This window comes from Hyperoodon ampullatus, assembly GCF_949752795.1.
Source record: "Hyperoodon ampullatus genome assembly, chromosome: 1".
In the NCBI taxonomy this organism is placed as follows: domain Eukaryota; kingdom Metazoa; phylum Chordata; class Mammalia; order Artiodactyla; family Ziphiidae; genus Hyperoodon; species Hyperoodon ampullatus.
The window spans coordinates 128,875,565-128,902,140 of NC_136914.1; the positions used below are offsets into that span (position 1 = coordinate 128,875,565).

General features: G+C 39.7%; 1 protein-coding gene and 1 long non-coding RNA gene across 2 annotated transcripts in view; both read right to left on the reverse strand.

Annotated features, from left to right (window-relative positions):
- The window catches only part of KIAA0232, a gene marked incomplete at its 5' end in the record, with an annotated part of 54,240 nt that extends 46,357 nt beyond the window's left edge, over window positions 1-7,883 (reverse strand). Inside the window, one exon of the mRNA XM_079712836.1 lies at window positions 7,653-7,883. Coding sequence (XP_079568962.1) covers window positions 7,653-7,883 — 231 coding nt within the window. The remainder of the gene's footprint in view (window positions 1-7,652) is intronic.
- A 107-nt stretch (window positions 7,884-7,990) lies between these two features.
- The window catches only part of LOC307059120, a 34,135-nt gene continuing 15,549 nt past the window's right edge, over window positions 7,991-26,576 (reverse strand). Inside the window, exon 2 of the long non-coding RNA XR_013811110.1 lies at window positions 7,991-8,151. This is a non-coding gene — a long non-coding RNA (uncharacterized lncRNA). The remainder of the gene's footprint in view (window positions 8,152-26,576) is intronic.

The following is a 26,576-nucleotide window of genomic DNA, read 5'->3' on the forward strand; positions in this document are numbered from 1 at the left end:
GATGAAAGGGAAGAACCTACAACCAAGATTACTCTACCTGGCAAGGATATCATTCAGATTCGATGGAGAAATCAAAAGCTTTACAGACAAGCAAAAGCTAAGAGAATTCAGCACCACAAAACCAGCTCTACAACAAATACTAAAGGAACTTCTCTAAGTGGGAAACACAACAGAAGAAAAGGACCTACAAAAACAAACCCATAACAATTAAGGAAATGGTAAAAGGCACATACATATCGATAATTACCTTAAACGTGAATGGATTAAATGCTCCAACGAAGACACAGGCTTGCTGAATGGATACAAAAACAAGACCCATATATATGCTGTCTACAAGAGACCCACTTCAGACCTAGGGACACATATAGACTGAAAGTGAGGGGATGAAAAAACATATTCCATGCAAATGTAAATCAAAAGAAAGTTGGAGGAGCAATACTCATATCAGATAAAATACTTTAAAATAAAGAATGTTACAAGAGACAAGGAAGGACACTACATAATGATCAAGGAATCAATCCAAGAAGAAGATATAACAATTATAAATATATACGCACCCAACATAGAAGCACCTCAATACATAAGGCAACTGCTAACAGCTATAAATGACTAAATCGACGGTAACACAATAATAGCGGGGGACTTTAACCCCTCACTTACACCAATGGACAGATCATCCAGACAGAAAATTAATAAGGAAACACAAGCTTTAAATGACACAATAGACCAGATAGATTTAATTGATATTTATAGGACATTCCAACCAAAAACAGCAGATTACACTTTCTTCTCAAGTACACACGGAACATTCTCCAGGACAGATCACATCCTGGGTCACAAACGAAGCCTCAGTAAATTTAAGAAAATTGAAATCATATTAACCATCTTTTCTGACCACAACGCTATGAGATCAGAAATCAATTACAGGGAAAAAAACGTAAAAAACACAAACACATGGAGGCTAAACAATACGTTACTAAATAACCAAGAGATCACTGAAGAAATCAAAGAGGAAATCAAAAAATACCTAGAGACAAATGACAATAAAAACATGATGATCCAAAACCTATGGGATGCAGCAAAAGCAGTTCTAAGAGGGAAGTTTATAGCAATACAAGCCTACCTCAAGAAACAAGAAAAACTTCAAATAAACAATCTAATCTTACACCTAAGGGAACTAGAGAAAGAAGAACAAACAAAACCCAAAGTTAACAGAAGGAAAGAAATCATAAAGATCAGAGCAGAAATAAATGAAGTAGAAACAAAGAAAACAATAGCAAAGATCAATAAAACTAAAAGCTGGTTCTTCGAGTAGATAAACAAAATTGACCATTAGCCAGACTCATCAAGAAAAAGAGGGAGAGGACTCAGAACAATAAAATTGGAAAAGGAGAAGTTACAACAGACATCGCAGAAATACAAAGCATCCTAAGAGACTACTACAAGCAACTCTATGCCAATAAATTGGACAACCTGGAAGAAATGGACAAATTCGTAAAAAGGTATAACCTTCCAAGACTGAATGAGGAAGAAATAGAAAATATGAACAGACCAATCACAAGTAATGAAATTGAAATTGTAACTTAAAATGTTCCAACAAACAAAAGTCCAGGACCAGATGGCTTCACAGGTGAATTCTATCAAACATTTAGAGAAGAGCTAACACCCATCCTTCTCAAACTCTTCCCAAAAACTGCAGAGGAAGGAACACTCCCAAACTCATTCTATGAGCTCACCATCACCCTGATACCAAAACCAGACAAAGATACTACAAAAAAAGAAAATTACAGACCAATATCACTGATTAATATAGATGCAAAAATCCTCAACAAAATACTAGCAAACAGAATCCAACAACACATTAAAAGGATCATACACCATGATCAAGTGGGATTTATCCCAGGGATGCAAGGATTCTTCAATATACGCAAATCAATCAATGTGATACACCATATTAACAAATTGAAGAAGAAAAACCATATGATCATCTCAATAGATGCAGAGAAAGCTTTTGACAAAATTCAACAGCCACTTATGATAAAAACTCTCCAGAAAGTGGGCATAGAGGGAACCTACCTCAACATAATAAAGGCCATATATGACAAACCCACAGCAAACATCATTCTCAATGGTGAAAAAGTGAAAGCATTTCCTCTAAGATTAGGAACAAGACAAGGATGTCCACTCTCACCCCTATTATTCAACATAGTTTTGGAAGTCCTAGCCACGGCAATCAGAGAAGAAAAAGAAATAAAAGGAATACAAATTGTAAAAGAAGAAGTAAAACTGTCACTGTTTGCAGATGACGTGATGCTATACATAGAGAATCCTAAAGATGCCACCAGAAAACTACTAGAACTAATCAATGAATTTGGTAAAGCTGCAGGATACAAAATGAATGCACAGGGATCTCTTGCATTCCTATATACTAATGATGAAAAATCTGAAAGAGAAAATAAGGAAACACTCCCATTTACCATTGCAACAAAAAGAATAAAACACCTAGGAATAAACCTACCTAGGGGGCTTCCCTGGTGGCGCAGTGGTTGAGAGTCCGCCTGCTGATACGGGGGACGCGGGTTCGTGTCCCGGGCTGGGAGGATACCACGTGCCATGGAGTGGCTGGGCCCGTGGGCCATGGCCGCTGGGCCTGCACGTCTGGAGCCTGTGCTCCGCAGCAGGAGAGGCCACAGCAGTGAGAGGCCCGTGTACGGCAAAAAAAAAAAAAAAAAAACCTACCTAGGGAGACAAAAGACCTGTATGCAGAAAACTATAAGACACGGCTGAAAGAAATTAAATATGATACAAACAGATGGAGAGATATACCATGTTCTTGGGTTGGAAGAATCAATATTGTGAAAATGACTATACGACCCAAAGTAATCTACAGATTCAATGTAACCCTTATCAAACTACCACTGGCATTTTTACAGAACTAGAACAAAAAAATCTTAAAATTTGTATGGAGACACAAAAGACCCCAAATAGCCAAAGCAGTCTTGAGGGGAAAAAAATGGAGCTGGAGGAATTAGACTCCCTGACTTCAGACTATACTACAAAGCTACAGTAACCAAGACAGTATGGTACTGGCACAAAAACAGAAATATAGATCAATGGAACAGGTTAGAAAGCCCAGAGATAAACCCACACACCTATGGTCAACTAATCTATGACAAAGGAGGCAAGGATATACAGTGGAGAAAAGACAGTCTCTTCAATAAGTGGTGCTGGGAAAACTGGACAGCTGCATGTAAAAGAATGAACTTAGAACACTTCCTAACACCATACACAAAAATAAACTCAAACTGTATTAGAGACCTAAATGTAAGACCAGACACTATAAAACTCCTAGAGGAAATCATAGGAAGAACACTCTGACATAAATCACAGTAAGATCTTTTTTGATCCACCTCCTAGAGTAATGGAAATAAAAACAAAAATAAACAAATGGGACCTAATGAAACTTAAAACCTTTTGCAAAGCAAAGGAAACTACAAACAAAACGAAAAGACAACCCTCAGAACGGGAGAAAATATTTGCAAATGAATCAACGGACAAAGGATTAATCTCCAAAATATAAAAACAGCTCATGCAGCTCAATATTAAAAACACAAACAACCCAATGAAAAAATGGGCAGAAGGCCTAAATAGACATTTCTCCAAAGAAGACATACAGATGGCCAAGAAGCACATGAAAAGCTGCTCAACATGACTAATTATTAGAGAAATGCAAATCAAAACTACAATGAGGTATCACCTCACACCAGTCAGAATGGGCATCATCAGAAAATCTACAAACAACAAATGCTGGAGAGGGTGTGGAGAAAAGGGAACCCTCTTGCACTGTTGGTGGGAGTGTAAATTGATACAGCCACTATGGAGAACAGTACGGAGGTTCCTTAAAAAACTAAAAATAGAATTACCATATGACCCAGCAATCCCACTACTGGGCATATGCCCAGAGAAAACCATAATTCAAAAAGACACATGCATCCCAGTGTTCACTGCAGCACTATTTACAATAGCCAGGTCATGGAAGCAACCTAAATGCCCATCGACAGATGAATGGATAAAGAAGTTGTGGTACATATATACAATAGAATATTACTCAGCCATAAAAAGGAACGAAATTGGGTTATTTGTAGAGACATGGATGGATCTAGAGACTGTCACAGAGAGTGAAGTCAAAAACAGAACAACAAATATCGTGTATTAACGCATTATGTGGAACCTAGAAAAATGGTACAGATGAACCAGTTTGCAGGGCAGAAATAGAGACACAGATGTAGAGAACAAATGTATGGACACCAAGGGGGGAAAGTGGTGGGCGGGGGGTGGTGGTGGGATGAATTCGGAGATTGGGATTGACATATATACACTAATATGTATAAAATGGATAACTAATAAGAACGTGCTGTATAAAAAAATAAATAAAATAAAATTCAAAAACTCAAAAAATATAAATAAATAAATAAAATAATATGCTGATTTATGTAGGATAAACGGGCATAAAGAGGAGAGGAGAGAAATAAAGCAAAAGTGGGAAAATGTTAGCAACTGGGGCTGACTGAAGTTCTTTGTCATACTCCTCCAATCCTTCTGATGTCTGAAATTATTTCAAAAAATAAGTTTAGGGGCTTCCCTGGTGGCGCAGTGGTTGAGAGTCTGCCTGCCGATGCAGGGGACACGGGTTCGTGCCCCGGTCCAGGAAGATCCCACATGCCGTGGAGTGACTAGGCCCGTGAGCCATGGCCGCTGAGCCTGCGCGTCCGGAGCCTGCGCTCTGCAACGGGAGAGGCCACAACAGTGAGAGGCCCGCATACCACAAAAAAATTAATAATAAGTTTAAAAAAGATTTTAAGATGAATATATGATTTCCGCCATTAAGCATCTTATAAACTACTGGGAAAGATAATACATTCTAATAACTATAATTAAGAGCTCTATAGTAGAAATATGGTCAAGTTTGGAAGAAGAAGCCATTGTTTTCATCAGGAATTATCAGAAGTGGATTCACAGAGGAAGGTGACCTTGACCTTGAAGGATGGGTTAGAAAAGTAGTTTATATTTACATCTAAAAATGACGTATAGTGAATTCCTGATTTACCTAAGCATACGTTTATCAGAGTATGGTAATCCTGACAAACAGAAAAAAGAAAAAAAAAAAAGAATTTGTGGAAACAAAATTACTATGACCCACCTATAATATCTACGTATTAGAAGGCAGTTGTTCTCCAGAACTACGCAGTACACATCTGATGCCACAACTGTATTTACAAACCTGCCCAAATCAGAGGTTTACATGTAACTCTGTTTGTTAGTCAGCCTCAAGCAAGACCAGGGCCTGATGAGCTGTACTTCCTACCCAATCACCAGGGGCTGCTGAGACAAGTACAAAATCTGTTTCTCAGAACTCAAGAGCTCTTTGTGTGTTTCTTTTAGCCAAAACTGTGAAAAGCCATGAATTCAACATGACAAATAAGGCCAGTAGTTGAAGCAATGGCGTTAAAACTAGGCATTTTCAAGTCAAGGTTAGACTAATTCAAGGACTGAGGGGTGAGAAAAGATGCAAGGAAACAAACACCCAAAAGTGGAGTCACCTGGCCTCCAAATGAGGGGTGAGCCCACCCTCAGTGTGACCCAGGGATCAGGAGAGTGGCACGCTTGCTCGCCCACAGCAGGCTGGTGAGCATGCCCATTATTAGGTGGAGTCTGAATCACAGAAGGTCAGCTCAGGCCCTTCCCTCGGCTCTGTGCCCTGACTCTCTCTGGGGGGATACAGTGAGCACATCCTCCTCCTTGAGTCATGGAAAAGTTATGGGTCATCTCCTATGAAAGGTCATTTTCAATTTGACCTTCCCCATCAGCATGGGACTTGGCACTGTGCTAGCCAGGGCTGAGCAGAAAAGGATTTTAGGGCCCTTTTAATTCCCTGTGGATTCTCCTTGTAATTCCAGACATGCTCTGTTTTCACTAACCTTTATCCGTCCTGTGTCCTAAAGATGAACCAGAACAGGGAGGATCAACACAGTAGGGTGCTGACAGCTGCCAAGACCCCCTCCCCGCCCCGGCCCTACAGCGAACACAGAGACCAGAGGGATTCACAAACAGGTCTCATCACGGAAGTGTGCACTATAATCTTAATAGCAGGCCTATGTTTTACCCCTTTTTCCATGTACTATACCACCTAACACATAAATACTTTGTGCTACTAAATTTATTGGTGTTGATACTGTTAATACACAATTTTAAGAAGAGAGAAGTCTTATTAAACTCCTACTAAAAAACGATGTTTCCAACGAGTACATATTTACAACTGAAGTACATGATTTTCGAGTTAAGAGAAATATCTTCCTCATTTCTGGAAATAAAAATTCTTCTACATTGGTAGATTTAACATTTTACTTGCCCTTAAAGTATATTTACTGGAAATATGATGGAAAATAATAGAGCTTTGGTATGAAACTTATGCAAAATACTGACCACCAAAATAACACATTTTCTGATTATTAGGTTTTAAGTCCACCCTCTCAAAGCCTTACTTGACCTAATAATCACCAGCCAGGGCAGTAAGCAACCTGGAAGCAGGGGAAATGTAGTTGTGTCCAGCTAGAAAGGATGGGGAACACCAGCAGTGGAAAATACTCTGCACAACTGACATGTGACAGAATGTTAGGCATGAGAAACCCCCTGTATGTACAGGACTCTGAAACTGCTCTGTGGTTTGGAAGGTCAAAGCCAGATTCTTCCGTCAATGAAACTTTGCTCCTGTTTTCAGTGTTAGTAACAATGGTTTAAAACAACAACAACAAATACTGCCCACAAAACACTCCCTTTTTAAAAAATTGTTTATCTTTTGGCCGTGACACAAGGCATGTGGGACCTTAGTTCCCCAACCAGGGATCAAACCTGTGCCCCCTGCAATGGAAGTGCGGAGTGCTGACCACTAGACCGCCAGGGAATTCCCAAAACACTCCCTTTTACATGACATTTGTACCCAGAAGTCACCCAGAGCTCATTCGTTCAGTGCTGATGACTCTGCTTCCCTTTCAGCAAGCCTCACATTCAGGAGCTTCTCTTGGAGAGTGAGACTGAAATTGAGATTTTTTTCAAGAACATAGATTTGGTTCTTTCTTCACCTTAAGCACCTAAGTCAAGTAAAATGTATATTGGCCACTTTAAGGTTATATGCTTTACCAAAATTTTAAGTCTACTGATTCAAAACACACGCTTTGATTAATAAGCAGTTTATCATCGTTCTTGGAGATAAAATGAAATATTAAACTTTGGAATGTTAAGAAGTATAACAGACCCAACGATTAAAACGTCTAATCACAATGTGTGATTTTCCTAAACAGTAGAAACCAACATTCTGGAGCAGTGCTAACTCAAAGGCAGCGGGTCATCAAACTATTACCATCTGTGACAAGATCCAGAGTCTGTGCCAGAATGCAATCAACATCAAGAAAATGTCAGAGAAAATGACTGAACCAAACAGTGTGCTTGGTAACGCGGCTCATCTATATTCACTGACAGCTTAAAAGTTTGTGGACCCCAGCCATCTAACTTGTGCTAGAATACGAAAGTGCTCTTTGAAGGAAAATGTAGACACAATCATAAATTTTCACAAAACATTTACAATATGTAAATACCTGTTCCTGCAGGTCGTAGTCATAGCTGTCATGCAGCAGAAGACTGAGGACGTATCGAGTATAAATCATGGCATCAATGCCACATTTCTCTAGCTCTTGTCCCAGCCAGGTCTGCACTGGACCCAAAGCATGAAGCAGAGACATTTCAGAGACAGATACAGGGCCTGGATAAGAGCTTGAGGAGCTTTCAGATGGTAAACCATCCACAACAACTGTACAGATAGGGCGCATGAATTTAGGTTGCTGACATCCTTAAAACGCGGAGCATTTTCTGCAGTGATGTTCTGTTGGTATCTGGAGGGGATTTTCACTCCAGTAAAAAGGAGAGATGCTTGACATCTAGGGTAAGCATTTATTTTTGCTGGCAGTCAGCCATCTAGAACTGAATTTCCCTCTTCAGGCATGATCAATGAATCAACATCCTGATAGCAACATACATGTAGATGTGATTTCCTACTTTAATTTCACATTGAGGCCAAATGTAAGTCTCCAGCAGAACCTACAAAAATAAGAGAGAAAAAAGGTATGCGTTATGTATAAATATAAATTACATTATTGATCTTTTGAAAAAAATCCAAATGAACCATTCCTCTTTATTAAAATACCTTTGGTATCTTGGAACATTAATTTTTTTTTTTACTGTAATTGTTGACATTTTAAACTAAGTGACATTTTAAACTTTTAAAAGCTTAATATCATTTAAAAGTAAGGAAAACTCAGAAATTTGTATTTTTGTACTCGTGCTCAATTATACTGATGTTTATTTTGCTATGTCTCAAGAGACTGGACTTGTAAAATTTTGCTATGCTGGAAGAATTTATCTCGTAACAAATCACTAGCTCATTTTAAAGTAAAACAGAAACAAGCAGCTGAACGGTAATTTCATTGAAACACTGGTAAAAAAAATTAGTCCCACAAATGTAAGTTTTACATAGGTAATCAATTTTTGTATGGCTAAAAACTTTGGACTGCTCATCACTTATTTCATAAAAATTAAGATGAAACACACATTTGTCTTATAACCCTGCCAGGCTATACTGTTATATCTATTTTAACTTTTCTTCTTATATACCTAGGTTGACTTTCTGATTACTTGTGATAGATGCCACTCTTTTCCACTAAATTAACATACTTTAAATATGTCATACTAATCTAACAATGGCTTTATTAAGTCATAATATTCTTTATGCTAGAGTTCTGATTAATTTATGCCACTAGAAAATGAAAACTAACATAGTGATAGGTAAATCTCATTGGATCAGCTTTTGCATGAATTTTAGCAGATAATAAGAGGGTTACAAAAGTGACTTTTTAAAAACTATTAATAATTATTTTTAGTAAGAGCATCAAGTCAGAAAGACAGACACTCTTCACCAAAGATTTAATGCTCAGTTTCTTGCACTTCATCTAGAACTACACATTAAATGTTACAAACATTAAATATAAAGAAAATATGTTTAAATCCACCACAGGATGAAGTTACTAGATTAATGTATCACTAATACGTATACTGCTACTTCCTGAAGTCTTCTCTATAATTCTTTTCTGAATTATAAAAACTAGATAAACTAAAGCAAAGATTTTCTATAATGTTTACTTGCTGAAATTTTCCAGCTGACTCTCAAAATTAAAACATTTTCCATAAATTGTTTAATACGTGTGGATCTCAGGATGCCAGACAGATCATCAATTAACCAATACATTCACTTCTGGGGACATCACCTGAAGCGAGTGGATAGCCAGCACTCATTCAGTGAAGGTTGCACCAAGACAATGAGGAGACATGAAGCGGTGGCTGAAGGAAGTAGGTCAGAGAATCTAAGGCAGCTGGAGATCACAGGAAAAGTACCGAGAGGAGAGAGCTGTCCAGAGGAAAACACCAGATACCTGCAAAGGGTTGCTCCTAAGCCTTCAACAGAGTGTTAATCGGGGCATGCATCTGAGGACCCAGCCACGGCACAGGAAAGGGTCATCATAAAGGAAAGGAGGAAACAGGCCCTAAGGCTCAGTGTGGCTGGGGATGGTGCCTGTTTTCTACCAGCCAGACTGGAAAACCTCATAATTCAGGGCACACTAGGTAGAGTGTTCAGAAGGATCTCGACTTAGTAATGGGGAATAATTAGCCCTACACTAAACACTGCTCTGGACCTGCCTAACAAATCTTAAAATCAAGACCCAAAACACCAAACTGTTTCCAACTATTTTCACTGTGGCCCCAGAACAAAGCTCAAGGGATACAAAATATCCACCACCCAAGAAGATAAAATTTACAATGTTTGGCATCCAATCAAAAATTAGCATGCATGTGAGAATTCCCCAGCGGTCCAATGGTTAGGACTCCCATCTCACTGTCGAGGTCCTGGGTTCAATCCCTGGTAGGGGAACTAAGATGCCACAAGACCCGCGGTGGTGCTGCTGCCTAAATAAATAAATAAATAACTAGCAGGCATGCAAAGAAATGGGACACAAAGGGAGTGGAAATGAGGAGAAAAATTAACTGAAACCAATCCAGAATCAACACAAAAGTTAGAATTAGAAGAAAAAGACTTTAAAAGTTATTATGACTATATTTCATATGTTTGAAAAGATATAAAAATCAAATATCTAAAGATGAAAACTACAATGTCTGAGATTAAAAATATAGGACAGGACTAATGGCAGATCAGACATTTGAGAAGAAAAGATTACTGAATCTTAAACCACACACATACACAAAACTATACAAAATGAAATATGGAGAGAAAAAGAAGTTCAAAAAATTAACAGCGCTTCAGTGAGCTGTGTGATAACTTTAAGAAATCTAACATACATGTAATCAGAAGAGAGAGAGAAGGACAGAAAAAAATATTTGAATAATGGCCAAAATTTTCCCAAAACGAATGAAAACCAAAACACACAGATCCAAGAAGTTCAATGAAGTCTAAGCACAAGAAACATGTAGAAATTAACACATAATAAAACTATTCAAACCAGTAATAAAGTCGCCAGAGAAAAAAAGAAACATTAGGTAGAAGAGAACAAAGTTATGGATGACATCAGATTTCTTGATGGAAACCATGCAAATGAGAAGATAATGGGGCAAAAACACTTTAAAGTATTGAAAAAAAAACCTGTCAACTGAGAATCCTGTACTCATCAAAAGTATATTTCAAAACAAAGGTGAAACAAACACTTTTTCAGACATGGAAAAGCTGAAAGAATTCATCACCAGCAATCCTGCCCTAAAAGAAATGTCAAAGGAAGTCCATCAATAGCTGATGCCATATAATTTTTAAATTGTCCATATCCCTAGAGTCATTAGTGACTGGGCAGAAGGAAAATGATAGGACAAAATGTCCTATCCACACAAAGGAACAAAGAGCACCAGAAACATTAACTAAAATTTTCTTGTTATTTAAGTATCTTTAAAAGATAATTGAGGGACTTCCCTGGCAGTCCAGTGGTTAGGACTCTGCGCTTCCAATGCAGGGGACGTGGGTTCTATCCCTGATCAGGGAACTAAAATCCTACATGCCTTGCTGCATGGCCAAAGATTTAAAAAAGAAAGAAAGAAAGAAAATAGATAACTGACCATTGAAACAAAAACAACGTATTGTAAGGTTTATAACATATGTATATATGTATAACATATGTATAAATAAAATGTATGACAACAGCAGCATAAAGACCAGGAGTGGGAAACTGGAACACTATTATAAGGTTCTTATACATCACATGAAATGGTATGTTATCTCTTGAAGACTGTGATAAGATAGCTGTTAATAATCATAATAAATTTAAATGGCTTAACCAACTAAAAGGCAGAGATGGGTCTTAAAACAACAAGTCCCAATTACAATATAGTAAAAATTCTACAATGAACGTAAAGTCACAAATAGGTTAAGTAAAGGATGGGACTTCCCTTGTGGTCCAGTGGTTAGGAATCCACCTGCCAGTGCAGGGGACACGAGTTCGAGCCCTGGTCTGGGAAGATCCCACACGCTGTGGAGCAGCAAGCCCATGACCCACAACTGCCGAGCCTGCGTGCCACAACTACTGAAGCCCGAGTGCCTAGAGCCCGTGCTCCGCAACAAGAGAAGCCAACCCAATGAGAAGCCCGTGTACCACAGCAAAGAGTAGCCCCCGCTCTCTGCAACTAGAGAAAGCCCGCACGCAGTAAGAAAGAACCAACGCAGCCAAAATTAAAAAAAAAAAAAAGTTAAAAAGAACGTATTTCTACATAACCAACAGGGCAAAAAGAAATTAGAAAGTATTTTGAATTGAATGAAAATAAAAACATAACGTATCAATATTTTTAGGTTGCCACTAAAGCAGTATTTAGGGGAAAATTTATAGTACAAAGAGAGCCTATATTAGAAAAGGTCTCAAATCAGTTTTCATCTTAAGAAACTAGAAAAAGAAGAGCAAATGAAACCTAAGCTAAGCAGAAGAGGGAAATAAAAGATGAGAGCAGAAATCAATGAAATAGAAAATGGAAAAACAATGAAACCAAAAGCTGGTTCTTTCAGACAACAAGATGGACCTCTAGCCAGACTGTTCAGGAAAGAGAGAAGACAAATGACCAATATCAAGAATGAAAGAGGTGAGATCACTACAGATTCTACAGATATAAAAAAGACCATAAGGGGATATTAGAAAAATTTTACACCAATAAAATAAACTTAGATGAATTGGACAAATTCCTTGAAAACACAAACTACCAAAGCTCACTCAAGAAGAAATAGAATTAATAACCCTGTACGTATAAAAGAAATTGGGTTTACAGTTTAAAACTTTCCCACAGGGGCTTCCCTGGTGGTGCCGTGGTTGGGAATCCACCTGCCAATGCAGGGGACACGGGTTCGAGCCCTGGTCTGGGAAGATCCCACATGCCATGGAGCGACTAGGCCTGTGTGCCGCAACTACTGAGCCTGCACTCTAGAGCCCGTGAGCCACAACTACTGAAGCCCGCGTGCTGCAACTACTGAAGCCCGTGCGCCTGGAGCCTGTTCTCTGCAACAAGAGAAGCCACTGCAGTGAGAGGCCCGCGCACCGCAGCAAGGGGTGGCCCCCACTCGCCACAGCTAGAGAAAACCCACACGCATCAAATGAAGACCCAATACAGCCAAAATAAATAAACAAACAAACAAACAAAAACTTTCCCACGAAGAAATTTCCAGGCACAGTTGGCTTAAAGGTGAATTCTACCAGATATTTAAGGAAAGTATAATGCCAATTCTATACAAACTCTTCTCAAAAATTGAAGAGGAGAGAATATTTCCCAAATCATGTTAAGAGGCCAACATTACCCTAACATAAAAACCAGACTAAGATATTATAAGAAAACTACAGACCAACATGGCTCACGAACACAGATGCAAAAATTAACGAAATTTTAGGGAATTGAATCCAACACTATACATCAGATCCAGAGAGTACTGAGGTATCAGAAGAATGTCTTTAACGAAATGTATATAATTGTCTTTGCCAGAGAACTTCTAAAAATTAGTTTCGCTGCAAACAACTTAGTATAAGGCTTTTTCCCATTATTTAAATGCATAAAGGCCTTAAAAACTCACATATGAAAGACCTGGTTCACTGTTAAGACTGATAAAGAAAAACTGTTTTAGTTTACTATGCTTACTTTAAAACATGGTATCAACCCAACCATGGGATTCTCTCTGTTGTCATTAAGAGATTTAGACAAATGAAAGGATTCAAGAAGTAGGTGAGATGCAGAAAAAAAAAGCAAAACACATTGAACGCCCATGATCTCATCAAAGCCAGTTAAGACCTTCCCTTGCATCATTACCCCTAACAGAACTCCTGCTGTGACTTGTTCAATAGCTGATGCCATATAATTTTTAAATTGTCCATATCCCTAGAGTCATTAGTGACTATAGTTTGTTTTTACTCTCTACATAGAACAGACTCAGAGGACTGAGGAAAAGAGAGGAAAGGCTGGTTAAGTCTGGGAGCGTCAGCCTATGTACTCATCTGGGCAGCACCTGTAACTGGACACCAGTAACAAGGGTCTGAGACAGAAGCACCCCAAGCTGGCTTCCTCCTGTACCGTGATGACACGTCTAAATGTTCCTGGGGCTCAGGAGTGTCCATTCTCCTTACTGTGAACCTAAACTGTTAACAGATGGCCCAGGTATAAATATTAGGTCATAACTAAGCTTCCCCTCCCCTAAGCTGCAAGCCCTTGGTAGCAGAGTGAACATTTGACCGAATGAGAGACTCTTTATTTCTAGTTCTGAACTGTTTCAGAAATAAAATTACCTGTTTAACTTACTTCAGGTGTGATCCACCACGTGGCCAAAACAATGGAGGGATGTGACCAGCACATGCAAAACCCACTGAACATCCACCCGGCAAGTTCAAGAACATGGCTAGCAAACACCCATATGTCAAACTCTGTCTATTCACCTTCATACTCATTCCAAATGTGAAGTTTAGTCAGTATGAAGTTAAAGTTTAACTTCTCTAAAAGTTTTAAAGAAAAAGCACCACCATATAAACTCAAAGGTTCTTCGTTTTGTTCCGTTTTTTCAACTTTTCCTTCTACAAAGGTTTATGCTGAGAAAAAAGGACCTTCAAATTGTCTTGAGCATCTTTCTCCCACGTAAAATTAACGCAAATCATCCTAAGGACTGGGCTATATAAATGATAATTTTAAAGGTCCAACAATAATACACTTATTTTAGAATTTCTCTTGTCTTTTTTACTTTAAATTTTAAACGGTTTCTATTAAGGATACATATATATATATATATATATATATATATATATATATATATATATATATATAGCTGATTAATGCCCATGGAAGCATGCATCTTCTTTAATTCAGGAAGGCAGGATGGAAGAGTGCAAAGTGCACCAGCCCAGTGGTCCATAACATGTAGGTTTTTGTAGTCAGTATCACTTCCACTACTGAATAGCTGGGTTTTCTGCCCGTAACTCATCTGTAAAGGAGAATAATAAATACTTGCTCTCCTTGCCTCTCAACTTCTCTCAAGGCTGTTTCAATGAGCAAGTGAGAAATGCATCCAAGTATTGATATTTGTGACCTTTGTATTTCACAAAATGTCACACCAATGGAAGGTGCTGTTATTACAAACTACCCCCCTCAAATTGTTTATATTTGCTTACTCTAACAGGGTTCTTCACTGATATGATTATCTGAAGAATAGTAATTATGTAAAATACATTAGGCTTCTAGTACAAAAAATAATTTCCTCGTTATCCTTAAAAAAAAAAAACTATGAAATCACCTTCATTTACAATAAAAATCTAGTTTTAGTCATACCAAAGCCTTTCCTCTTTTTAAGTAACAGTTTGGTCTCTACTACAAATTCCAGTGCGATGCTGCTAAGAACTCAAGGTGGTGAAGTGCAGAGGATGAACACAGAAATACCATGGCTGCTGTTTCCTGTCTTTTGGAATGTGCACATCTGCAGAGCAACCTCTGCATTTAAGCCGCACTATCCCCAAACAGTACAGACTCAGAAGCTTAGCACACACCGCTTTCCTTCTGTGGCCTAGTGTGCAATTTCTAGACATTTTATGGACTCTAGAATTAAACACAGCCCTGCTGGTGAATGAAAATCACCCCCAAAGACTGGGGGATGGATGAAAGCCTCCAAGCCTAGTATTAATATGACCCTGGCAGTGAAAGTGGAAGAGTGAGGGGGGAACATCTGTCAAGCCACGCCCACGCCCATGACACCACCCCCCACACACACCCCTCCACCCCCTCAAGAAACCCCGTGTCACCCTCAGTCTCCAGGAGTGAGGGCCCTGGGGCCTGTGGTGCTTATGATCAGGCCTGGAACTAGAATAACAAACTGAATTCTAAAACCAAAAGCATTTAATTCTTTATCTAGTCCACGTGTTTTCAGAGTGATAATTGGTCACAAATGATTTGTCTATTAAGGAGAAAAAACAGATCTAGGTAATGAAGTTATTACATAAATACTTTTTCAACAATAGCCAGACAAAACATAGTAATGCCACAATCTTCAAATGAGTAATTTAATAATGAAGTGGGATTTTTTTTGGGGGGGGCAGGGTGCTGAGGGGTGGGGTTTTTTTTAATAAATTTATTTATTTTACTTATTTATTTTTGGCGGCATTGGGTCTTCGTTGTTGCGCACGGGCTTTCTCTAGTTGCTGAGAGCGGGGGCTACTCTTCGTTGCAGTGCGTGGGCTTCCCATCACGGTGGCTTCCCTTGTTGTGGAGCAGGGCCTCTAGGCGCGTGGGCTTCAGTAGTTGTGGCACGTGGGCTTAGTAGTTGTGGCTCGCGGGCTCTAGAGCACAGGCTCAGTAGTTGGGCGCACGGGCTAAGCTGCTCCGTGGCATGTGGGATCTTCCCGGATCAGGGCTCGAACTGGTGTCTGCTGTATTGGCAGGCGGATTCTTAACCACTGCGCCACCAGGGAAGCCCCTGAGGGATGGTTTTTTGGTTTTTGTTTTTTGTTTTTTTGCGGTACGCGGGCCTCTCACTGTTGTGGCCTCTCCCGTTGCGGAGCACAGGCTCCGGACGTGCAGGCTCAGCGGCCATGGCTCACGGGCCCAGCCGCTCCGTGGTATGTGGGATCTTCCCGGACCGGGGCACGAACCCGTGTCCCCTGCATCGGCAGGGGCACTCTCAACCACTGCGCCACCAGGGAAGCCCTGAGGGGTGGTTTTGAAGAAGCTCATTGATCTTCCAAAATCTCATACCCTATGTAACAATGTGCTAAGAAATGTAGTGCCATCTTTTTATACTCTTTGTAACACCACATACATTACTGAAAATAATTCAAGTTACAGCTCCCATGAGTGCCCTTAAATAGCTGTAAGAGACATACACTCAATCTATAGCTCAGTTTCCTTAGTGCTCAAGTAGAGCAGACATGTGGCAGACATATTAAGGTACTTCCCTTCATTTTTGGTAATATATTGTACATATTTTTAGGTTTGCTCAAAACTCATAAAAATTATTTCAAAAAGCATAATGTCTTTCTGACATGGTACACACAATATTATTTGTAGATTGTTTTCTCAATTTACTTGTGTTACAGCACAACTGATGATAAAGAGCACCAGATAGTAAACAGTTGTAAATCTGGCTTCTTCAGGCAAAATGTATTAAATAAAATGTAGATCTTGTGAAGAAATATCTGTGCAGCTCTGTTCAAGCAATATATTCACTTGCTGAAGCATTCTTTTAGTCTCAGAGCACTTTTTCTTTCTGCTCCTATATACTTTTATTATAAAAGTTCTTTAAAGTATTTTTAAATATGAAAACAGAAGGGCACCCATACACAATTTCTCTACCCTAATACAATTCACTGTTACTATTCTGGTGTGATTATCAGTGTTTTCTCCTTTGCAAAGAACTTAAAAATTTTCAATATTTCAACATGTTAAAAACGAATATATACTTTTGTACCCTGCACTTTTCACCTAGCATTATGTCATCCCAGTGTTCTAGCGTCTTACTACATTGTCAGACACAGTAGTCACTAGTCACATGTGGCTACTTAAAATTTAAATTAAAAATCAGTTCCTCAGCCACACCAGCCACATTTCAAGTGCTCAATAGCCACACATGGCTAGCGGCTTCCGTGCAAATATAAAGTACAGGACATTTCCATCATCACAGTTCTACTGGACAATGCTGGCAATGATTATGTTGGGCTAAACCAAGAACTGTTAGCTCTTTTCAAGAGTTCACATGTCCTTCCTCATGTGCCTGTAGACTGTACGAGACACTCTTCCTTATACCCAGAAGGTAGGGTACCAACCACAGTGTTATTCTGAGATAACACTGTGCCCAAGAGGAATCGTGTGAGGGAACTGGAAAGGATTTACCTTTATGTTTGAGAGGCCTCAAATGTCAACAAGTCAAATTTCGTTACGGTAGAACGCAATCATGGAAGGTTTAATGACGAAGCCAGACTGTACGGAACGGCAAGAAGAGATGAAGCTTATCAACAGAGCAAAAAGAAAACTGAGAATAAACAGAATAGAGGGCCAACAGACAAAATTGGGAGGAAAGGTTATTTAGTCCAAAGAGGGTAGATGTGCTGCAGAAACAACTCCCAAATTGCCGCAGCTGAACACAAAGGTCTGTTATCTTGCTCACGCCACGTGTCCATCCCGGGTTGGCAGGGATGCCCGGCACAGTCACTCAGCAGAATCACCCTGGGACACAGGATGACTATTGCTGCCAGTCTTGAACCCTGATAATCCAGGAATGAGAGAAAAAGAAGATCTGCACCAAAGTGTGTACCAGCGCTTTGAAAGCTTCCTCCTGGAAGTGACTCACTCACACCTCATGAGTCAAACCAAGTCTCATGGCCTCACTTCACTTCCACAAGGTGGGGAGACACACTCCTCTTACAGGCTGCGAAGGAGAGGCAAGAGCAGGAACAGGTGTCAGTGGCCCTAATGACTACTTCAAGGGGCAAAAAATATGGGACTCTTCATAAAATACAACCCTAAAGTCTAACATTGTTGAAACCAGCCGTCTGGTAAACTTAGATGGAATATTCAAAGGCACAGGTCAATTAAAACACTGCAAAAGAAAAATCATCCATACAAAAGAGACTAAACTAACATGCTCAGAAAGGTTTCGGAAGGCATGAACACCGCTGAGACATTAACACCTAAGTGGCAGTGGAGTGGGGTCCTGCCCCATCTCCTCTAAGAAGCCTCCTCTACATTAAGGCCAGGCCGCACGGCTCTCTCCCTGCGACACTGAGGGCTCTTGCTGTCCTCATCACCCTTGCCTTTCAATGACCTCCATTCACACGATTCTCCAACTGTCTCCCTGCGTGTGGGTCCCCTCAAATGAGGCTGAAAGGTCTTTCAGGGCCAAACTGTGACATACTCTAGGTACTATTTAGCAGAATGCTTAGACCCTGGCAGGTGATCAAAACTGTGTCTAGCCAAATACTTTCCAAATCTAATGGGGGGAATGAATTCCGAAGGAGAAAGTTTGGGAAATAAAACAATATTCATAACACCAGCAGAGGGTGGGGAGGGCTGGGGAGGGACTCAACTCTAGTCAAGTTCTAAACCCCCTGGAAGGGAGTAACCCTCTAAGCCAGGGCTCTCACTGATTCTCTCACCACCCACACACCTACTGGAGGCTTACTGTGTACCAGGCACTGTGCACGGTGTTAGTGATACACAGCGACGCTCGGGATTTTTCCTTCGGTGTCACCACACTGAATTAGTGGGCTTTGGTCTTCATCCTTAGGTAACCAATTTGCACTTCTTCCCACTGAAACCCACTGCCCTCCCTTTGACCTGGTATGGTACTTCTACAAATTATGCCTTCACTCTATTTTTAACTGGTCCTTTGTCACTACAAATTTCATCAAAAAATGGTTAAAATGCTTAGTATTCATCAAAGGCCTACATTACCTGCAACTATCTTTTCATAATTCTTCAATTTGGGTGTCCATAGGATTTTCACATAAAGAAAAGCCTTTGAAGGGGAAGGGTAAAGGGTATAAGATAGAAATAGAAAAAAGAACATAGAAATGAGAATAGATGTCTGAAATAGTAAGACTCTGGCTTTTATATTCTACTACTCTCACAAATTTCCTAAATAATATTTGCCAAGCAAACCAGAGAGTGCACTCATACAATGAGATAGTTATACATATACACACAATCTTTGCCTGTTAGTTTCAGATCTCAGTGCATCAATTTGGAACACAAGGTATTGCTTTTCTCTTTAGTAGGTAGCCTGGCTCCAGAGCCAATTTATGGCCAGAAGAGAAAATCCACAGAGAATCTATAAACTAACCTACAGCCCTATCACTTAAGACAGGACCAAGGGCTAAAAGCTGGTCACGTACGTTTAGCCACGTAACTGGAAAACTGTATGGTAATGGACAATCAGACCTATAGTCTCTTCCCCATCTAGAAGTGTGTCAAGTCCTAGGAAATGAATAAAGCTCCATTTAAAAATAACGTAATCAATAAATCTAGTGTGGGACATGAGTTCCTTCTGTGCAAATAGGAAGAACTGCATAACAGATTAAGAAATTCCATTTTTATTACAGGTTATCAGAAATGAACTGATAAGTGTATATTCTCCAGTGACAAATAAAATGAATTTTTTTTCATAAATGTAGGATTGTTCTTGTAGATAAGACGACTACTTGATAGTAACAAGAACTAGCAGGTGTCTTAATAAACTGCAGGCATGTAACATACCTGGGTCAATATCTATGTTTAAAAGATAAGAAAAAAGGAGGAGGCTTCCCTGGTGGCGCAGTGGTTGAGAGTCCGCCTGCCGATGCAGGGGATACGGGTTCGTGCCCCGGTCCAGGAGGATCCCAAATGCCGCGGAGCAGCTGGGCCCGTGAGCCACAGCCGCTGAGTCTGCGCGTCCAGAGCCTGTGCTCTGCAACGGGAGAGGCCACAACAGTGAGAGGCCTGCGAACCGCAAAAAAAAAAAAAAAAAAAGAAATAAAAAGAAAAAAGGAAGAACCAACTATATGAAGATAAAGTATAGGTGAAAGCACTCAGTTCTACATAAGAATCAGGAGTACTAAACAGACTTCCATTAAAGCAAAACAAATGAGATGTAGATCAAGTGTGTAATGAGAATGAATAAAAGGGAAGAGCTTTCCATCCAGCTTGGATGAACTCCCCTCTACGGACTGTGCTGTTGTCAAATGCTTACAGAAAGTTGGATCAGCCTCTATGTTCTTATAGTTTTAACTAGGCTGAATATTAAGGAGATGAACTGCTTATGTAAAGTAACATTGCTTTATTTCTAACTTTTACTTGACTGGCAGTTATTTGCTGATTCATACTCATCTGTTAATATTTCTGGTTTGAAAAGGTGAACTGCTTTTCAAAGGTTATAATTTCTTTGCAGGTTATCACAGTACAGTAACCAATGAGGTGTTTAGTTCAAGATCTATTAGATGTCAGAATTCTTTAGCAGGGCTACAAAGCGATAGTTTTCATGCCTTCAAAAAAGTCCTATGGAGATTTTTTTAAATGCCCTTTTTCCCTAAAAGGGGAAAACTTCACGTCACACAGTTTACAGGATAAAAAAACACACATGAAGCCATTTGGGTCAAAAGGGAGGGGGAGGGCTTCCCTGGTGGCGCAGTGGTTGAGAGTCCGCCTGCCGATGCAGGGGACACGGGTTCGTGCCCCGGTCTGGGAAGATCCCACGTGCCGCGGAGCGGCTGGGCCCGTGAGCCATGGCCGCTGGGCCTGTGCGTCCGGAGCCTGTGCTCCGCAACGGGAGAGGCCACAACAGTGAGAGGCCCACATAACGCAAAAAAAAAAAAAAAAAAAAAAAAAAAAAAAAAAAAAAAAGGGAGGGGGAAATGTATACACTTACATCTGAAATAAAGAAACAGTGTAAAAGATTACAAACCAGCTATCAAACAAAATCCAAAAATCAAAACATAGTTCACTGTTATGAAATTCTAGAAAGCTTTTAGAAAAATTGTTGGAAAAGTGATGGAACAACTAAATTATAGAAACCTAAAAACTTCAATTAAGAGAAACTTAAATTGATCTTCACTCTAAGAAATGCAAATTTTCACAAGCCCAAAGCAAGTTTATTTGGAAACAAAAAATTAAAACAAGTAGATTTTTAGAATTGTTGAAAATGCAAAAACTCTAACATGATGAAACCCATTTCGTCAAGGATGAAACATTTTATCAAGTAAAATACTAGATCACTGTGTACTAAAATAATTTTTCAAAGTGATACTGTTGCTTGTCAAAATGTCTGTGCATAAAAATTTTACAGCTTTCAACTTCTCATCTCAAAACTACAAAGTGATCTATCTTCTGAGTTTCAATGAGTGGGGGAAAATAAATGGCCTGAAGTTCTACAACTGGCTGCTAAGACAGTGGGTCAATTCTTTTTTGTAGTTACTATTAAAAGCCATAATCTAAGTAATACATATTACAATTCTCTAAAATGAACTTAGGTAATAAGCAATACTTCGGTGATGTTTTAGTATCTGTTAATAAGAGATATCTAATTCAGTGTAAAAATTTTATATGGATTATCTGACTCATCCAACTAGTTATAAATTTTAAAAAATCAGAATAAAATTCTCTTTGATCTTGCAAAAAGATATATATTTGAGAACTCAAAATATGTTCAAAGTACATATTTTCATTTTGCATCCATTAATTATTCAATACATGCTTCAAAGATTAAATCAAGTTTTTAGATGTGACTTTTTTTAGCTTTAAAAATGATTTTTTTAAACTTTTTATTTTATATTGGAGTATAGTCGATTAACAATGTGTGACAGTTTCAGGTGCACAGCAAAGGGACTCAGCCACACATATACACGTATCCATTCTCCCCCAGACTCCCCTCCCATCCAGGCTGCAGAGTTGAGCAGGGTTCCCCGTGCTCTACAGTAGGTCCTCCTTGGTTACCCATTTTAAATACAGCAGCGTGTACCTGTTGATCCCAAACTCCCTGACTATCCCTCCCCTATCCTCCCCCACCCCCAACCTTAAGTTCCTTCTCTAAGTCTGTGAGTCTGTTTCTGTTTTGTAAATAGGTCCATTTGTATCATTTCTTTTTAGATTCCCCATTATCGTACCGTATTTCTCTTCCTCTGCCTGACTTACTTCACTCAATATAACAATCTCTAGGTCCATCCATGTTGCTGCAAATGGCATTATTTCATTCTTTTTAATGGATGGGTAATATTTCATTGTGTTTACATACCACTAGATGTGACTCTTAACATAACGATAGTTACAGCCCCTAGGCAGCTATTTAGGCACTGCAGCCCCTAGGCAGTGTCATCATTTAAAAGATAACCTGCTACAGTTTCCCTAAGGTGTATTCCAGGTGATATAAAACTATATTACTTTTGTTATAGAACTTCTTCTTTTTGCATAAATTAGGGAAATACCAGAGCTGAAACAAAAGCAGGTTTGTTTATTTTGGGACACCTTGAAACTTTTAATATGGTAATGTGCCTGTGGAACCTCCCTGAAGGAAACAAAGTAGAGAGCATTTTCCATACTTGTTAAGGATCCTGTGTTCCTCAGAATATGCTCTGGTAAACATAATCTTCTAACCAGAAAGAATTAACATTTTCTCTAAGGTCCACATTATAAGCAAAACATAGATCACCTAGGGTCCTTACAGTCTCTATTTCCCAGGGTTGAAAAGTTAAACTGAAGATATAATTTTAGGAATGAGACCATTAAGTACATCCTTCTCCTTTTCTTTAAATGATCTGCATAAATTGTACTGTTCTATACAGTAAAATCAATCAGTACTCCATTTTTTAATAGTGTCAGAAACTTCCAGAATCTCCCTTTTCCCCTGGGCATGCCTCATCCTCATTTATTATCTTTGATTACATAAACCTGGAGGCTCTTGACTCCTCAACGCATTCTCTGCCGCACTGCAAGGGCAGGGTCCACTGTGACCTACCTACCTACATGACATGCGCAGCAGCAAGGCAGGCACCTGAATATTATGCGGGTGCCTACAGCCACTGAAATGGTCTTGAGTTGTTCCTATTTCACAGAACAACCAAGCTATTTTGTAGTGGATCAAGACAGACATCTGACAACAGGATGTTCATAGCAGAGCCACCACCAAGAGTGAATCCAACTGACCAGTGGATCTACAATGGAGAAAAGAGGATGGCGTTCAGAGGGCACACTCCTGGGGCTGGTGGAGACGCAAGCTAAATGTGAAGTACCTGTATTTAACAGACTTTTGCTGGATGTCAGGCACAGCTGCTAAAAAATTTAGAAATGCTACCAAATTTAAGTGTACTTTGAGGCATTCCTGAATCTGGGAAACATGCCGAGAAGCCCTACTACACTTGGAGCCCAAGTAACTACTTAGGTATGGAAGTCTCCCTAGATCGATGAAATAGACATACTCTTCAAACCTAAAATATAAGTACTTTAAAGACAGGTTAGGGCTTCCCTGGTGGCACAGTGGTTAAGAATCCGCCTACCAATTCAGGGGACACGGGTTCGAGCCCTGATCAGGGAAGATCCCACATGCTGCGGAGCAACTAAGCCCGTGCGCCACAACTACTGAGCCTGCGCACTAGAGCCCGTGAGCCGCAACTACTGAAGCCCGTGCAACTAGAGCCCATGCTCTGCAACAAGAGAAGCCACGTGCCACAACTAGAGAAAGCCGCGCACAACAAAGAACCAAAGCAGCCAAAAGTAAATTAAAAAAAAAAAAAAAAAGACAGGTTAACAATGCAACATTCCTGAAAAATATATTTAAAATACTGTACTCAGCCAAGTATGACACTCAACAAAGGTGATATATTTGAGATTGGAATTTTACACTAATTAAAACTCTTCCCCTCAAAACAACAGACTAAAAGACTATAGAGCCCAATACAGGTCAAAACTCTTTAAAACTTCACAGATACGTTCAAATCATAAGTATTACGTTACAAAGGTAAATGTAAAGGAAGGAAAAAATCAGCAGAAATATTACGCAGCACGGTTCAGAAAGGCATATAAACAAAGATGCAAGAAAAACAGTTAACTATCCAAACACTAAACAAAAAAATCAACTTTCAAACAACTCATGCCAAATATGAAATTGAGGGCTTCCCTGGTGGCGCAGTGGTTGAGAGTCCGCCTGCCGATGCAGGGAACACGGGTTTGCGCCCCGGTCCGGGAAGATCCCACATGCCGCGGAGCGGCTGGGCCCGTGAGCCATGGCCGCTGAGCCTGCGCATGCAGAGCCTGTGCTCCGCAACGGGAGAGGCCACAACAGTGAGAGGCCCGCGTATCGGAAAAAAAAAAAAAAATGAAATTGATTGTTCCTTTCTTATAGATTCTGGTCAAGTTTTCTGTCATGTGAAATAGCTGATTTGGGGGTTAGTAATGAGTATTCTACTCAGATGAATATGAAATTAAACAACTCTAAAAAGAAAGAGATTATCATCCCTGAAATATTTAATAAATTAATCTTGTTCTAATGCATCTTTCAGGTGTTACCTAACTACCAGTAATTATAACTACTGGAGTGACTTTTACCTAGAGTTGTGTTATAGACCCTATGAACATTTATGTTTCAACTATTCGATGACAATGTTAAAGATCTGTGTAACTTATGCGAATGTCACCACCTACAAATCAATTCTCCTACTTTGACCTCTCAGTCTAATATTTCCAACTACCCAGAGGATATTTCCATTTGAACGTAAGTTAGCTAGGCCTCAATTTGTACAAGAATTGCACATATATGCAACTCGTATTTTTTTTTAACATTTTTTTTTTGATGTGGACCATTTTTTTAAAGTCTTTATTGAATTTGTTACAATATCGCTTCTGTTTTATGTTTTGCTTTTTGGCCAGGAGGCATGTGGAATCTTAGCTCCCCGACCAGGGATCGAACCTGCATCCCCTGCACTGGAAGGCAAAGTCTTAACCACTGGACCGCCATGCACTCATATTTAACTGTTACCGTTCCTTCAATGTTCTGTCATTCCTTCCCTGAGATAATCTCACATCAATTAATTTCATTCTTCTGCGCACACTACATCACCAATCCACTTCGCCTTGCTCTATACCTGAATCACCACTGTGTATCCTATTATGTTCCAGCAAAATCCCCTTTGTGTCCTTATGTCCTTGGGGGAGGGATGAAGATGAAGCACAGCAGAGCCAACACCACCCAGGCCTCCTACAAAGCTAGCTAACTAGTGCTCTGGCCTGATGGTTGCTCAGAATCATGAAACTCTGAGAAAGGGTTAACTGAAATAGAAGGATGCCTCCCCAGGCATCTGTGATCTTTACTACAGGAGCAACTGAGGTTAGGAAGGGAGATAGTCACTATGAAGGTGAACTTTAGGTGTCAACTTGACTGGGCCACGGGTGCCCAGATGCTGTGTCTGTGAGGGTGTTTTCTAGGTGAGATTAGCATTTGAATTAGTAGACTAAGTAAAACAGACAGGCCTCCCCGACATGGGTGAGCCTCACCCAGTCCACTGAAGGCCGGAGTAGAACAGAAGTCTGGGTAAGAAAAGAATTTTCTTTCTCTCTGCCCGTCCTTGAACTGGAATACTGGTCTTCTCCCGCCTTCAGACTGAACTGGAGGTACCCCATCAGCTCTCCGGGGTCTGAAACTACACCATCAGCTCTCCTGGGTCTGGACTTTTTTCTCCGGCTCCAAAATCACAAGAAACAGTTCCTTATCTCCCCACCCTCCACCCCACCCCTATCCTATTGGTTCTGCTTCTCTGGAGGACCCTGACTAACACAATCACTTAAGACAGAGTAGGCCTGTCTCTTTCATCTGTCTTCTAACGGAGCCTACTAGTGGTATTAACATTTGCTTTTATTACAGGTAAAACATCTATGCACATAACGCTTTTCAGTTATAAAACACAAAAAGGTAGTAAGTACCACCCAGCCTAGAACACATTACCATTTATTTGTCCACCTCCCCACCCCGTCCCACCCCATCCCACTGCCTCCCCATCCAACAGTGGCTACTAACCTGTGTCATTTCTTTGATTGTTTTAAAAGATAAAACTTGTCACAAATGCAGATTTGCTTAAACAATATATTTTTCAGTTGTATTTATTCTTGAGCTCTGTAAAAATGGTATTACAATGCATATAATCTCCTGGGACTTCCTTTTTTTACTCAGCATATGTTTCCAAAATTCACTCATGTTGTATGCAGAAGTTTATTCACTTTTACTATTTTATAATACTCCATTGTATAAATACCACATTTCATTCCATCTCCTGTCAGTGAACATTTGAGTTGTTTCCAATTGCTATTATAAACACAACAGCTATGAACAGTCTGGTATATGGCTCTTGGTACACATTTCTCCTGAGGATATATACCCAAAAGTGGGACTGTCAAGTCATAGGATATACAGATGCTGAACTTTGCAACATAATGTAAAATTATTTCCCAAAGAGGTC